Source organism: Callorhinus ursinus, unplaced genomic scaffold (assembly GCF_003265705.2).
Source record: "Callorhinus ursinus isolate GAN/ISIS: 27379988/994484 unplaced genomic scaffold, GSC_fseal_2.0 scaffold24, whole genome shotgun sequence".
Classification (NCBI taxonomy): domain Eukaryota; kingdom Metazoa; phylum Chordata; class Mammalia; order Carnivora; family Otariidae; genus Callorhinus; species Callorhinus ursinus.
The window spans coordinates 9207529-9224969 of record NW_027397086.1 but is presented as its reverse complement, the minus strand read 5'-3'; the positions used below and the strand labels follow the sequence as shown (position 1 = coordinate 9224969).

The window sequence follows — 17441 nt, the reverse complement described above, 5'->3', positions numbered from 1 at the left end:
CTCCGTTTCACATTAAAGGACTGCCGAGGGCCGGGATATATGTAACTTGTTTCGTTTCACTGGCACTTGGCACTTCGCAGGTCTCAGGAAATATGCGAACTGAACCAAGCCAGAAATCTGCGTGCACTAGTCATAGCAGAGTCACATGGAACCATGAGCGAGCCTCTCCACCTCTGAACCTCTATGTCCTCATCTGCAAACGAGATAATGATGCCTCCCCAAACTGAGTGAGGATAGCAGAGGTTAGGAAGCTACAAAGATGCCAGTTGTCACCTGGGCCACTGAAAATGACTTCTTAACGAATAGGACCTCAGTATGCTTTCCCAGAGAGGGGCAGCCTCTTGGGCTTCAGATGCTATCATTTTTCCAGTAAACAAACTGATCTGTTAAGCAAGGGACACAAGAGCAGCATGATATATCTAAGCAGGAGGTGAAGTTCTATTTTTGGCAACAAAGAAAACAAAACTTGAAGCAGATGGGGAGGTGGGACCATGGCTCCCACAGTCTCTGCCAACGGCTCTGAATCAACTGCCTTCTTCTGACAGCTGGAGTCCCCTATAGCTTCCGTTTTCGGTCTTTTACTAGTTATGCACCAGAACCCTGGGCCACTGCATCAGCCTCCGGGGGAGGCCATGCTGCATCAACAGAAGGTATTCCAAGCTTGCTGCGGAGGGGTAAGCACTCCGTGCATGGCTGCGGGTTGGGCCATCACCAGGCAAAGGGCAGCAGACCAACCACCGTCTCACCGGATGGCATTTTGGTAAGCTCCTTGTGGCCCAAGTCTGGCCCACACACTTATAAAGTGCCAGGCTCTGTCATGCTGATACCCTGGGCCTCAGAGGAGCTAACTTTTTTAGACGGCTAAACTCACAAGAGGCAAAATTTTTTTAAACCATACCATCTGCGTATTAATTTGCAAATACACCTGAGTTCCTACTATGGGCCAGGCACTGGGATACACACTAGGGACACAGTGATGAGTAGGACCCGTCCGGTCACTCACTGCCCTTGGGGGACTTGGAGTAGGAAAGAAAGATGATTAAACATGCAGTTGCTGGAGCACCTGGGTGGCTCAGTCGGTTAAGCGTCTGCCTTTGGCTCGGGTCATGATCCCAGGGTCCTGGGATCAAGCCCCCCTTTGGGCTCCTTGCTCAGAGGGGAGCCTGGTTTTCCCCTGCCTGCCGTTCCCCCTGCTTGTGCTTGCTCTCTCTCTCTCTCTTTAAAATCTTTAAAAAAAGAAAAAAAGAAAAAATGCAGTTGCCAAACAGTGAATAGCCTTAAGTGGCAGGAAGAGAGAAAAACAAGGTGCTGTGGAGGACTTGCCCCTGACTTGGGGGGAAGAGTAGGTTTGCAGAGAAAATAAAAGGAAACAGGGGTCTGAAGAATTAGCCAAATGGGTCAGGTGAAAGAAGGCAGCCTTGCAGGTGGGAAAGGGGCACAGAGGATGAAGACGAGTGCTCCGGGCGAAAGGAAAGGCATGTACAAAATGCAGAGGAAAGAGACCGTGCTGCCTAAAAAGTTGAATATGGAAGGGTGTCCTGGAGGAAGGGGTGGAAAATGGTGCCACCTGAGGTTGCAGAGGGGGGCACGGCTCTACAAGGCAGGTGAAGGCATAGAAACTCCATTCTCTGGGCCGGCTATCCAGTGCCCAGAAGTCAGCCAGATCAGCATAGCATCTCTATGCAGGAAAACCATGGGAGTAATCAAGTCACCAGAAGGTTCTCTGACAAGCATGGAATCAGGACAAGGAATATACGCTTCCCACTGCAGGCTTTCTTTCTGCCTTGACTCTGACCCACTTATAACTCCACATTTTCCTAGTTCCTAAACCCAGTGGAGAACATTGTTCTCTGGGGTTTTCGCAAATAATGCACTTCATTCAGCCTCGAGGAGCTGAATCAATAAAAGCTAACTGAGGATGGTAACTGGAGGAAAATGGAAGAACCCCATGCTCGCTGGTTCCCTCCAAGAAACCGCAAAAGATTATTGAACAGGTTTTTGGCTTTATTCACTGAAAAATTCTTCTGCTACGAAATACAAACTCCTTCACCATAATAAATACTGTTTTGATAACAAAACTGTACTTTTCTCAAATACCCAGATGGAAAACCATATGCAAAATAAACTCCAAGGAATTTTTTTATTGGCCATCTGCTAACAGGGGAAAGCAAGCCTGCATCCTCCTCCCCCCTCACAAAAATTTCCACTGAGAATCCTACTTGCTTCCTGCTAGCGCCACCTGCTGATCATATTTGGGTACCAGTTTTGCAGCCAAATATCAGGAGTGATGTGGATCTTCCCTGTTCTTTGACAAAATAAATATAATCCTACTTAATGTGATAAATAAAATACCTACAAAGTGTCAGGTTTTAGAATGTGTTACAGCTAATCACATGCCCTCCCGCTGTTGAATCAAAAACTAAAGCCCCCACCCACACCTCTGAAAGCTCACTTCCCAGGCACTCACAAGACACTGTTTACTCTCATAATTAAGCACACCATTTCTAATGAAGCCTCGTGTTTGGCTTCACCTGTCAAAATGTAAATGCACACATCTTTGAATACAGTAATTCCACTTGGAGATATCTGTCTGAAGGCAATGCTGGCACAGGTGTATAAAGATGCCTACATATGAGAGGTACAGTACTCGACAACATTATTTGTTGAACCAAAGAAATATGAGAACTACCTATACGTTCATCAATAGGGGAATGACTTTAAAAGTCGTGGTGCGGGCGCCTGGGTGGCTCAGTTGGTTAAGCGACTGCCTTCGGCTCAGGTCATGATCCTGGAGTCCCGGGATCGAGTCCCACATCGGGCTCCCTGCTCAGCGGGGAGCCTGCTTCTCCCTCTGACCCTCTTCCCTCTCGTGCTCTCTATCTCTCATTCTCTCTCTCTCAAATAAATAAATAAAATCTTTAAAAAATAATAAGTAAATAAAATAAAAGTCGTGTTGCATCCATACAATAGAGTACTTTGCAGCCGGGACATGGAAAGATGTGTAAGTGGAGGAAAATGGCAGGCTGAAGAAGAGAATGCACAGCATCATCCTATTTCTTTAAAGAAAAAGAACTGTGTGTTACAATGTATATTTGTTCATATGTAGGAAAAAAACTGGAAGGATATACACTAGTGTTTAAATAATCTAATGAGTGTGGGGCGGCTCAGTCGGTTAAGCGACTGCCTTCAGCTCAGGTCATGATCCCGGAGTCCTGGGATCGAGTCCCGCATCGGGCTCCCTGCTCGGCAGGGAGTCTGCTTCTTCCTCTGACCGTCCCCTCTCTCATGCTCTCTCTCTCTGTCTCTCATTCTCTCTCTCTCTCAAATAAATAAAAAATAAAATCTTAAAAAAAAGTCTTTAAAAAATAAATAAATAAATAAATAAATAAATAAATAATCTAATGAGTGGGGATTTTTTTTGTCTTTACATGTCCCTATATTCTTTGAATGCTTAATATGAGTGCATTGTTTTGTATTAAAACAAAAGGTATATTAAAAATAAGAATGCCACATTTGTTTAATCAGGTTCGCAGCTAATAAAGCATTTCATCATCAAATGCTCACTGGATGTGCACAATCACTCCGAGGTTCGGATCACTTCCCCACTTAACAGATGGAGATCTGCGGCTGGAGGAAGGGGCTTACTGGAGGTCCCAGGAAGAGTAAGTGATGGGCTGGGCTTTCCAGCAAGCGACTAGGGGAGGGTTTTCATAGTCTCATTCTGCATGTGCCAAGTCCTGAGTCAGCAGATTCTAGGTGAATATCATCTTAGAGACAAAGAAATCCTCCTCCGTATTAGGGAACTACTCAGTTTGAAGTACTTGTGGCATCAGTCAAATGGTCTTTGACAGTTCAGGACTTCCAATGCTCAAACAGGAAGAGTCCCTGTCAATCACCTGACCCGCCTCCCATTTTACCGATGAGAGCCTCTCTGAGTAGCTACCGTCAGAAAGCCAACAGTTGGACAACAAGCACTAGCTCCGCTTTCCATCTTCTCCACCAAACCTGCTCCTCCTTCTCTCGGGCTTCTTGGCAAACGGCACCCCCATCAGATTCCTGAAAGCGTCAATTCCGCCTTCTTCCTCACCCCCCTCTCTGATCTTTCTCCGACTCCTGTAGCTTCCCCCTTCTAAATATGCCGCATGCCTGACCCTTCTCTGCATAAGACTCCTGTCTTAGTGTCTCAGGACAAGCCTCCGCATCTCTGCCACCTTTCCAAGCGGAGCATCCTTTCCACAGGTCTCACTCCTCTGCCCTCCCCAATCCTGTCTATACTTCACCAGAGGTAACCACATTCTTCCCCATCCCCTACCTAACCCTCTCATGGCTTCTTCCTGTTAACCTGGCATTCAAGGCCCTCCCGGACCTGGCCTCTACTTCTCTAACTTTACCTACTGTCAAACCCTCTTCTTTAAGAGGGTTTAAACTCTAATAACATCAAACTCCTTATCATTCAAATATGTCACACCATTTCACACCTATGCACCTTTGCACAAGCTACTGGTTTGGGCTGGAATGCTCTTCTTTGGTTAGTCTACAAGGCAAGCTCATTATTTCAAAATCAAATCTGGTGTCACCTCTACCAGGAAGCCTCTTCTTCCTGATGAGACGAACCCTCTCACCACCAGCAAAGTTTTACTCCTTTCTCTAGAATAGTTCTGGACCTTAGCCACACATCTATTCAAATATCCTCCCATAGTATAGCACAGAAAGTTAAAGTATGGATTCTGGAGCTAGTCTTCCAAGCTGTGTTACCTTGACAAAATCACTTAACCTGTCTGGGCCTCACTTTCCTCTCCTATGAATAACAGAAGAACCTTATTTGGATCGCTGAAGAATTTTAAATTAGGCAATCCAGGTAAAAAATACTCAGTAAGTGTTGCATTGTTATTGTTACAAAATCATTCATTCAGAGGACTTCCATTTCCAGCCAAGATGTACTGACAGAAACTTGATTTATCTGCCCATCTGAAGCAACCACAAAATAGAATGCATTAAGAATGGTTTTGGAGGCACTGGACATCAGGCAGCAAAGGACAATGATTCCTGAGAGATGTGAGCCCTGTGACTGCCCCAGTTTACTGCCCAGAGAAAGATTCCAGCCCAAGAGATCCCCTAAGCTGAGGAAATGAAGTTGTCAGTCAGGGTGACTAAGATAGCTCGTGTTCTCAAGACGGACTACTGGAGAGGAGATTTCTTCACAAAGAGAGGACTCTGGAGATCCACAGAGGCTCTCCCATTAGCATTTACCTGAGTACAAATCAGTGAGTGATTCTGAGGAAACTACCTGAGGCCAAGGAAAGAACCACCCAAAAAGACTAGAGGTAGCAATGCCAGATGCCCACACACAGCCTGGAATAGTATCCGTTCTCACCAGCAAAACTAGAAAACACCATGGTTCATGGAGCATCAGGTGAAGTACACATAAGATTCTTGCCTCAGTAGTTAAGGAATAATTTGGTTAGGCTGACCACTGTTCCAGTGGTGCCTGCCTTTAAAAACAAGACCCAAATCTAATTCCATGTAACTTAATTGGATCCCATAACAAAGTTCAAGAATATTTGTAGGAATACAAAAATGGACAAATTCATTGAAGGACAAACTACCAAGGCTCATTCAAGAAGAAATAGAAAACATAAATAGCCTATATCTGTTAAAGAAATTGAAATTTTAGTTAAAACCCTCCCAGAAAGAACCATCGGGTCCACATGACTTCACTGGTGAGTTTTACCAAATATTTAAGAAAGAAATAATGCCAATTCTACATACTTTTTCAGAAAATTAAAGAGTAGAGAATACTTCCGACTCCTTCTATGTGACTAGCATTACCCTAATAGCAAAACCAGGCAAAGACATTGTAAAAAAAAAAAAAAAAAAACTACAGACTATCCCTCATGAATATAGATGCAAGCATTCTTAAAAATTTTTTAGAAAATCAAATCCAACAATATATAAAGAGGATAACATATGACAAGTGAGATTTATCTAAGGAATGAAATGCAAGGTTTATTTGATACTTAAAAATCAATCAATATTATTTGTCATATTAATAAGCTAAAAAAAGAAAATCCATATGATCATCTCAATAGACTCAAGAAAAGTATGTAACAAAATCCAACACCCATTTCTAATTAAAAAAAAAAAAACAAAATCCATGGAAACAAGGAACAGAAGGGAACTTCATCAATCTAATAAAGAGCATCTACAAGAAATCTACAAGTAACCCATACTTAATGATGAAAAACTAAAGACTTATCCCCAAAGATCAGGAACAAATCTAGAACGTCTTCTCTCATCACTTCTATTCAACATTATATGGAGGTTCTAGCCAATGCAATAAGGTAAGAAAAAGAAATAAAGGGCTGATTGGAAAGTAAGAAATCATGAGGACATGAGAGTCTATACAGAAAATCCAGTGGAATCTACAAAATAAGCTACTGAAACTACTGAGTTTAGCAAGGTTTCAGGACACAAGATCAATATATAAAAGTCAATTGTATTTCTACATACTCCAACAACTAGATATTGAAGTTTAAAAATACAACATTGCCAATCTATCAAAAATTTGAAATACTTAGGAATAAGCTTGACAAAAGATGTGAAAAACCTATGCACTAAAAACTGAAAGACATTGCCCAATGAAATTAAAGAAGACCTAAATAAAAGGAGAGATATATATCACATTACATATAAAATAAAAGGAGAGATGTATATTATATATCAGAAACTCAATGCTGTTAAGAAGTTGATTTTACCTAAAGTGAAACGTAGACTCAATGCAATTCTAATCAAAATCCCAGCAGGCTCTCTCGTAAATTGACAAGCTGATTCTAAAATTCATATGGCAGATCAAAAGACTATAATAGCCTAGACAACTCTGAAAAAAATGACAAAAGTTGGAGGACTTATATTACCTGATCTTAAGACTTATTGGAAAGCTACAGTGACAGACAGTGAGGTATTAGCATAAAAATAGACAAATACATCAATGGAATAGAATAGAGAATTCAGAAACACCCACACATACTTGAGCAACTATTTTCAACATAAATGCAAATGCAATTTGGGAGAGAAAGATTAGTATGCTCATCAAATGTTTCTGAAATAAGTGGATGTCTATGTCCAAAAAAAGTTAACTTCAATCCATACCTCACACCACATTCAAAAATTAACTCAAACAAATCATAGATCTAAACTTAAAACTATAAAATTTCTAGACAAAAGCATAAAACATCTTTGTGAATTTTGGTTAGGTCAAGGTTCTTATGTATAACACCAAAAGCATGATTCATAAAAGAGCAAATTGATAAATTGGACTTCATCAGAATGAAAAATTTGATCTTCAAAGGACATGGTTGAGACAATGAAAAGACAAGGCACAGACTGGAAGAAAATATTTGTAATTGATACATCTGATAAATACCTATATTCAAAATACATAAAGAACTCTTGAAACTCAATAATACGAATACTCAATTTTTTTAAATGGATACCAGATATAAATTTATTTCATTAAAGAATGCATTTGAAAAATATTTTTTAAATAAAGAATTTAAAAAAGAATGCATTTGGATGGCAAAGCACATGAAAAGATGTTCAACATCATTAATAACGAGGGAAATACAAACTACATAATAAGAAAAGGCTACACACCTATTAGAACAGCTAAAATTGAAAAGACTGACACTACCAAGTGTTGGCAAGAATGTGGGAGAACTAAAATGCTTATACATGGCTGAAGGGAATATAAAATGACACAACCACTTTGGAAAACAATTTGTACTTTCTTTAATATCAAATATACACCTACTATATGATCCAGACACTCCATTCTTAAGTGTTTACTCAAGAGAAATGAAATCATATGTCCACACAGAGACTCAGACATGGATACTCATAGTATCTTTATTTGTAATAGGCCAAAACTGGAATCAATCTAAATATCCAGCAGCAGCTGAAGGTATAAGCAAACTGTGGTATATACATTCAATGGAATACTCCTCAATAATAAACATACATGAATTATTGACGAATACTATAACCTGGAAGAATCCCAAAATAATTATATTGAGTGAAAGAAGCCAGGACCAAAAAAAAATTTTTTGAAAGAAAAAATAAGAGTACCTGCTATATTATTTCATTTATATAAAATTTTACAAAGTACAAACTAGTCTTGATAAAAAGCAGATCCATAGTTGCCTTGTGATGGGAGGTAGAGGGCAGGGAAAGAAAGAAAGGAAGGATTACAAAGGGACATGAGGAAACATTTTGATGTGATGGATATGTTCATTATCTTGATTGTGGTAACGGTTTCATGGATTTTTACATATATCAAAACATATCAAACCGCACACTTGAAATATTTGCGGTTTATTGTACTTCAATTATATCTTAACTAAAGCTTTTTTTAAAAAAGTATGAGACAAATAGGCTATCCACATAGTCTCAAAATATGTCCCCACAAGATACTTACAAAGGAAAATGGTAACTTTTTATGGAGAAACCTAACAGAAACTACCTTAACTAAGTAATCAAAGTTAACGTCACCAGAAATAAGACATCCTGACATCATGTACCTCCTGATATGCTGCATTGAGAAGGTCACAACATCACTTTGTAGTATTCTTATGAAAAATGTGTAATCTGAATCTAATCATGAAAAAATCAGACAAAACCAAATTGAGGGACATTCTAAAAAAATAAACTGACCAGTACTCTTCAAAAGAGTCAAGGTCATGAAAGACAAAGGTAGGTTGGAGAACTGTTACAACTCAGAGGAGACTAAGGGGAAATGACAACTAAATGCAATGAGTAAACATGGAGTGGATCCTGAACCAGGAAAAAGAGACATTAGCAGGACAATATAGAAATGCAAATAAGGTGCATAGATTATTAATTAATATTATATCAATGTTAATTTCCCAGCTTCAGTAATTGTATAAGATGTTAACATTAGGGGAAGCTAAATGAAGAGAACATGGGAGCTCTTTCTGTATACTATTTTTGCAATTTTTGTAAGTAATTATTTCAAAACAGTTTCAAAACTGAATGTAAAATAAAGACATTTTCAAACAAAAGCTGGGAGAACAGCAGATCCGTACTATAAAAAAATATGTTTAAAAAAATTCTTCAAGTTGAAGGAAAATAATTCCCAGATGGAATCCAAGAGCTACTTGAAGGAATGGAGAATACTGGAAATGTAAATATACAGGTGAGTATACTAGACAAATATACTCATTTTTCAGTTTCTTTATAAGATAATTGACTTTTCAATGCAAAAATAAAAACACTGAACTGTGGGGTTTATAACACAGAAGCAAACTATATGATAATACCATAGAGGATGAAGATGGGAAAAGAGGTATACCATTGTGAAGCACATATACTTTACTTCAAGTATGTAATACTTAAATGTATATGTGACAAGTTAAAGATGTATTGTAAACCCTAGATTGATTCTAGGGCTAAGACAAAAATTCAAAACATTTTTAAAGAGGCATAGCTGGTAAGCCTAAAGAGGAGATAAAATAAAACACTAAAGATACTCAAGTAATCTAAACATATAGAATAAATAGTAAAGGCACAGGAAGATGGTATACTTGAAGCCAATAATATTGATGATCGCATTAATTTAAGTGGGCCAAGCATACCAATTAAACGGCAGGGATTGTCAAACTGGATAAAAAATCATAACCCAATTACACGATGTCAACAAGAAGCAATCTTTAAAAATGCAAATAGGATAAAAGTAAAAGAATGGTAAAAAGATATACCATGCAAATACTAAACCAAAAGAAGCTGGAGGTACTGTATTAATATCAAAAAGAGTAGATTTCAGGACAAGAAAAGTTACCTTCTAATGGAGTCAAATCATCAAGCTAACAACAACTTCAAAAATACAGGAAGCAAAAACAGACATAACTAAAAAAAAAAAAAAAAAAGGCAATCCACAATAAGATTTGGAAATTTAACATACCCTCTCAGTAACTGACTGAATAAGTCAGCAGTAAATTAGTAAGGAATATGTGAACAGTACCAAGTACCAACTTGACCTAATTGACATTTATCAGATGCCACACCAACAACTCCAGAATACATATTATTTTCAAGTACACATGAAACAGTCATCAACTATAGGGGCATCTGGGGGGTGCAGGCAGTTAAGTGTCCGTCTCTTGGTTTTGGCTCAGGTCATGACTACATGGTCGTGAGATCGAGCCCTGCATTGGGCTCCATGCTCAGTGCTGAGTCTGCTTGGGATTCTCTCTCCCTCTCCCTCTGCTTTTCCCACTTGTGCGCTCTCTCTCTCTAAATAAATAAATAAATCCTTTTTTAAAAAAATATAAATAATATATGGGCCATAAGATGACTTTCAACAAATTTAAAGGGACTAAGATAATACTGAATATATTCTCTGATGTCAACAAAATTAAATTATAAATCAGTAACAAAGAATACTTGGGACAGTTCCAAAATTATTAATAAACCCAACAACCCATTTCTAGGTAACCTATGGGTCAAAGAAATCTCAAGGGAAATTAGACAACATTTTTGTTAAGTGGTAATGAAAATATAATACACAAAAATTTCTGAGATGCTTTAATGTTTAAAAATCAATCAACTGAATTAGGTTCGTCCTTAAAAAGTTAGAGAAAGATGAGAAAATTAAACCCAAAAGAAGTAGAAATCAATGATATAGAAAATGGCCAAACAATACAGAAAAACAACAAAATCATAAGTTGGTTCTTTGAAAAGATCAACAAAATTAATAAACCTATAGCTAGGTTGATATAAAAAGAAAGAGGAAGAGAGAAGGAAGGAAGGAAGGTAGGCAGGCAAAGAAAGAAAAAGAAAACACAAATTACCAATATCAGCAATGAAATGGGGAGATCACTACATATCTCATAGACATTAAAAAATAAGGAAATACTGTTTTTCAAAACTTTCATCAGTAAATTGGACAACCCAGATAAAATGGATTAATTCCTTGAAAGAACAAATTACCTATATGTATTAAAAAATTAATTCGTAATTTAAAATGTTCCCAGAAAGAAAGCCCCATGCCCAAATACTTTCAATAGTGTATTCTATCAAGCATTTAAGAAAGAAATACCAATCTTATACAAAATTTTCAAAACAGTAAAGAAATATTTGCTAACTCATTTAATAAGGATTGCCTGATACAAAGACCAAAGACATCACACACCATTTTCTCTCATGAACAATGACACAAAAATTCCTAAGTATCAGCAAATACAGTTTAGCAGTATTTAAAAAGGATAATATAACCATATAAGATTTATAACAGGAATGCAAAGTTAGCTTAATATTTAAAATATGAATTGGTGGTTCATCGTATTATCAAAATAAAGAGAAAAATCATACCATCTTAGCAGATGCTGAAAAGCATTTGACAAGATTGAGCACCCATTCATGATGAAAAACTTCTGCAAACTATAGAAGACACCTTCCTCAACCTGATAAAGGCCGTCTATGAACAACCTATGGCTAACATCACATATAACATGATAAGACGTATGCTTTCCCCCTAACATTGAGAACAAGGCAAAGATGTCCACTCTAATTACTTCTAATTCAATGTTGTATTGGAGATCCTAGCCCAGTGCAGTTTAATAAGAAAAAATAAAATAAATAAAAGGCATGTAAGATTAGAAAGGAAGAAACAAAATATATTAATTCACAAGTGAATTAATTGTATACATAGAAAATCCTAACAAATCTACAAAAAAAGAACTCGTAGAACTAATAAGGGAATTGAGCAAGGTCATATAAGTTCAAAGTAAAAAGTCAGTTGGATGTCTATATACTAGCAACAAACAATAGGAAAATGAAATTCAAAAAATATCATTTACAATAGCATAAAAAACAAAACTTCTTAGGGAAGTCTTGTACTCTGAAAGCTATAAATCATTACTGAGATAAATTAAGGAAGATATAAATAAATGGAGATAAAAGTTATGGATTAGATGAGTCGACACTGTTAGGATGTCCACTGTCTCCAAACCGATCTGTAGATTCAAAGCAATCCCAATCAAAGTCCCAGTGGGCTTCTTTGTAGAAATGGGCAAACTGGTTAAAAAACTGATACGGAAATGCAATAGCCCTATAATAACCAAAACAATTATGATGATAAACAAAGTGGGAAGACTTGCACTACGTGATTTCCAGACTGACTCCGACTTAGAGTAACCAAGATAAAATGCGGTAGTAGCGTAAAAGTAAACATATAGATGAATGCAACAAAACAGACTCCAGAAACAGACCAAACACATGCAGTCAACTGGTTTTCAACAAGGTTGCCAAGCTAATTAATTCAATGAGGGAAACAATCATCCTTACAACAAAAGGCACTGAACAACTGAATATCCCTATGGAACAAAGTAAACTTCAACACTGATCTTATGCCATACACAGAAATTAAGTTGAAATGAATCATAAACCTAAATGTAGACACTAAAACTAACAAACCCCTAGAGAAAAACAGTACAAAATCTTCACCACCTTTAATTGGGCAAAGATGCTATAGGTATCACACAAAAGCACAAACTATAAAAGAAAAAAATGGTAAGTTCAACTTCACCAAAATTAAAAACTTTTGTTCCTCAAACGGCAGAGTTAAAACATGAAAAGTTAAGAGGGAGAAAATATTCACAATACACATACAAATGACTTGTACACAGAATATATAAGGAAACTACAACTTAAAAATAAAATGCCCAGAGAAATGAGCAAAAGTTTGTACACATAACAAAAGAAGATATTTGAATGGTCCAAAGGCATATGAAAAAGATGCTCAACATCTGGTCATAGGGGAGATGTGATTTAAAACCATAGAGAGATACAACTACGTATCTCCCAGAATGTCTAAAGTTCAAAAAACTAACAATACCAAGGCTTGGTGATGATGCGGAGCAAAGAGAACTCTCACACACTGCTGGTGAGGGTGTACAACCACGCTGGAAAACAAGTTTGGCAAGTTCTTATAAGTTAAACATACATATACCATGTGATCCAAAAATTTCACTCGTAGGTATTACCCAAGGGAAATGAAAACATATAACTACGTAATGATTTGCATGTGATCAGTCATGGCAGTTTTATTTATAAAATCCTCAAACTGGGGATGGCCCAAATGCCCATCAAGTGGGAAATGGATAAGCAAATTCATACAATGGAATATTACTCACCAATAAAAATACAAATGGCTAATACATACAACAAATATGGATGAATCTCAAAAATATAATTCTGAAAGAAAAACAAAGACTAACAGGCAAAACGAATCTCTAATGAGAACACAGACCAGCGGTTGCCTGGGCTGGGGGAGTTGAGGGAATGGCCTGCAAGGAGGACAGAGGAACTTGGGGATTGACGGAGAAGTTCTCACATATCTGATGTTGAAGGCACAGTTGGTAGGTATCTCATTTAAATTCACAGGATAGTTAGATATAGAGTTGTGGAAATGGGAGAGAAAGATATTCCACGAAGGGACAAGGACATGAGCAGAGCCACAGAAGTGAGAAATTGAGGGGTGAGTATGGGGAACGGCTCAGAGTTTATTTTTTAAAATTAACTTTATTGAAGCATAATTTGCATGAATAAAATGCATCCATTTTAGGTTAATAATTGGATGAATTTCAAGAAATGTACAAACTCATGTGACCACCATCCCATTGAGAGCTTCCTTTTAAAAAATTACCACTTCAAGCTTTTTTGTGCTTACTAAATCATCATTTTATTACAAGTTTTATCATTTAATATTAAAACCAAAACAACACGCAGGCAATAAGACAGCTTATAAAAAGCATAGGCCTTGGGGTGACAGGGTGGCTCAGTGGGTTAAGTGTCTGCCTTCAGCTCAGGTCATGATCTCAGGGTCCTGGGATCCAGCCTCGCACCGGGTTCCCTGCTCAGCAGGGAGTCTCTTTCTCCCTTTGCCCCTCCCCCTGTTTGTATTTTCTCTCTGTCTCTCTCTCTCTCTCTGTCTCTGTCTCTGTCTCTGTCTCTCTCTCTCTCAAACAAATAAATAAAATCTTTTAAAAAAATCCATAGGTCTTGAAATCAGCTCTAGGTTTAAATTCCACTGCTCCAGCAAGTCACCTTGCTTATCAAAGTCTGTTTCCTCATCCACAAAATGGGATTAATAATAAAATCAACTTGACAAGATTGCTGTGAGGATTGAAAGAAATAACGTTAAGCTTCTGGCACAATGCCTGAAACACAGTAGGACCAATAAATGGTATTAATCCTATCACATCACAATAAGATGGGCATTTGTTATACAGTTACCCTCAGAGGTATGTATGCACCATGGAACCCACTGGCAAAGGCTTTGAAGGGGTCCCAAATGAAAAATGGCAATCCTCAATTCAGTTTCCCTACTGGTACTGTTTCACAATCAGTGGTGAAGGCTCCAAAGTATTTCATGCTCAAACATTTTGCTTTGATATGGAATGGGCGATTTGAAAATTGATTCTGGAACAGATTTAAAGCAGAACACTTAAAAGGTACCCCCACCCCATCTCCACAGTGTGTCAGACCTCCTCCCTAGCCTTAAAACGGAGCCCGACCTCCCACATTTCATACCACAGGATGCTGGGGAGACCACACCCTAGATTCACCCAAACAGTCCCAATCTGCTGGAGGGCTCAATCACCTGCTCCAGCCCTATCTCCCTCGCTTTCCAAACATCAGTTCCATGACCCCGCTCCCAGTATCAGCCTCAGGCCAGACGCACTTTTTAGTTTACCTACCTGTCACCCTGCCTATTCAACTGCAAGCTCCTTGATCACTGCCAACACTCACCGTGTACTGCTGAGACACTCCCTTGGCTAGCCGCAGCTTCCTGGGGACCCCCCCCACCCCAGGTCCCAGCACACAGGACCCAGGACCCCAGCTCTCAGGACACAGTCACAACCATAACATAATTCAAGGGTCACGGGGATGGAGTGCCATCTACCTGAGCAACAAAGAGCTGGAACTCGTCAGGCAGAATCCATGAGCGAGGATAGAAGTTGTACTCCTCAGGAAAGAGATTCTGCATGATTCTCACGGCTCTGCTCAGAGTAATTTTACGCACCATCTCCGTCATGCCTGGGGAGAAGAGAAGCTGTGAGGTTTGAACAGCAGTGGGCCGCTAGCTATAAAACAGCCATCATCAGGGGACTTTCAAAACCACCCACCCGACATATTCGCTTTTGCAGACAGGATAAAAAAAGGTAGCTGTTCCCCACAGCAGTGACTCATGGTTTGGAAAGACCTACCAAATTAATGAAAAACTTGAGGTAATAGATGGATAGTTTTTTCCCCTTATGAAAATGAAGCATCAACTGGAAGGAATGGGTTTCCACTAGTTCATTAATCCATTCTTTGTCAGTCTCCTCGATAGTGGATAAAGAGAAGCATTTACATCTTGCACTTAAAACTTAATATCCTCCTTAATTTGGGGCCACCATCCATAATTCTAGGACTGTTTCCATCTTATACCCTTGAGAATATCATCTAGTGGACTCTGCTTACGTTACGAGAAGCTTAATTAAGTTGCTTTGCTTTAATCTTCCATGAGTATTCAAGGTATAAAATAGAAAAATATACAGCTTTCAGCATAAAATCTGTCTCCTTGAAATAAGGACAGAAAGTAGAAAGGATATCATAGCATAATTTATAGTTTAGGGGGAGAAAATGCAATCTGTAGGAGTTCTTCAGTTATAAGTACTGACACTAACATTGATCAGACCTCATTAATTTGCCCAGAGGGGATTAAAATGACTCACTTATAAAACATTTTGAAAGAATGGTGGCTTTTTTTTTTCTTGTGGCATCTTTAGGAACTCTGACAAGAGAAGAAACTGAGTCTATACCTTAGCAAATTTTCAGCAAATAGGTAAAAATTCTTTTAAGTTTTAGCATGCTTATCTCTTAAGGCAAATATCACCACTGAAAATGGAGACTAGAAATGGCCTTCACCCTGAGACAGGCAACACAGTTCCATCCCTGACACTAGGAACTGGCTTAGCGAAGTTATTTTTTACAGAAAGCACAAAGTTTCATGTCAGCTTGGCATGTCCGAATTATCACACATTCCAAATGGACACAATCAGAACGAACGAGATTTCTCGAAATTCCCATGTTCAGGAAGCGAAGGGTGAACATTTTGAGAATGAAGGTTTTAATAACCTATTTCTTGCTTCCCTCAGCATATTAAAAAGCGCAATAAATCCAAAGATTGCAGATTCAAGATGTCAATGCCCAGCTTCTTGGTTCTTGTTTAGGATAGAGAGAAGGATTAAATAAGAAATAAAGGAGCTTGAAAAGCACTAATAAACTGTGCTCTGATGTGAACTCTTCAATATTAAAGAAAACTCACTGAGAACATTGTTCTGAGCTTCCTAAGAAATAAGTACGAGCCCAGAAAATTCTAGCTGTTTCCTTTTAGTCCCCTCCAAAATTAGAATTTTTGAGTCATAAACACTGGAGCCGAACACCAAATACACAAAACAAAAACTTCAACTGTTTTTGAGGGTTTTTCCTTTTCTTTGACAACAGTTTGTTATCATACTAGACTAAAACGCTTCATAACTAACTATAATACAGCACCTTACATCAAATAGATGAAGCCTCCTGACCGTTGTGGTACTTTCTACACTTTTAATGGCCTTGTGACAGGGGAAGTTTCTCTTTCAGAAACCCCTCAGCAGGTCGGACAGACTCACACAACACAGACAGAAGTGCTATGAGTACAGAAGTGTGGTTTGAATGCTCCAGAAAAGTCTTGTGAAAATCAATGTCCAGGGGTGCCTGGGGGGCTCAGTCGGTTAAGTGTCTGACTCTTGATTTCGGCTCAGGTCATGATCTCAGGGTCGTGAGATGCAGCCCTGCGTCAGGCTCCACACTGGGCATGGAGCCCACTTGAGATTTTCTCTCTCCCTCTCCCTCTGCCCCTCCCCTGCACTCTCTCCCTCTCTAAAAAAAAAGAAAAGAAAAAAAATCAATTTCCAGCAAATTGAGTACATAATCATTCGAAACCTGCGATGGCTCCTACTGTAATGTGGATCCTAAGTCCCCCCACCAGCTGACAGATCTGCTCCCAAGTCGGCTTTTGTGCCAGTCTCCGGGTAGTTCTCTACTGAAAACAGCCAACTTTGGAAGCACCCTACAATCCAACGGCTACTTTCCCCAGACAGTTCAGTTCTGACCCACAGTCTCTGGACGACTCGCCCCTCCTCTACCTAAATACCTGTCTCCAGGAGGCACCCAGTGTCGACCTCCCTCAATCCACTCACCACCAAAACCTTTGTTCCTCCATCATATCTCCGACCCCTCCCTCCACCCCATGTGGAAGCTGCTGGCGTCTGGGCTTCTGGTGGTGGCTCAGAGACAGATGTGGGGAGTGTCTTCGGCTCTCACGGGAATAGCTGGGT

At 38.9% G+C, this 17441-nt stretch overlaps 1 protein-coding gene across 5 annotated transcripts in view; it reads right to left on the bottom strand.

The window, feature by feature from the left end:
* TTLL11 (tubulin tyrosine ligase like 11) overlaps window positions 1-17441 on the bottom strand; it is a 229090-nt gene that overhangs the window by 162467 nt on the left and 49182 nt on the right. For 3 of the 5 annotated variants that reach the window (XM_025888472.2, XM_073905789.1, XM_073905790.1), the window contains exon 3: window positions 14981-15114. The exons of the other annotated variants lie outside the window; for them this stretch is intronic. In XM_025888472.2, the coding sequence (XP_025744257.2) occupies window positions 14981-15114 (134 nt within the window). The remainder of the gene's footprint in view (window positions 1-14980; window positions 15115-17441) is intronic. 5 annotated transcript variants of the gene reach the window in all.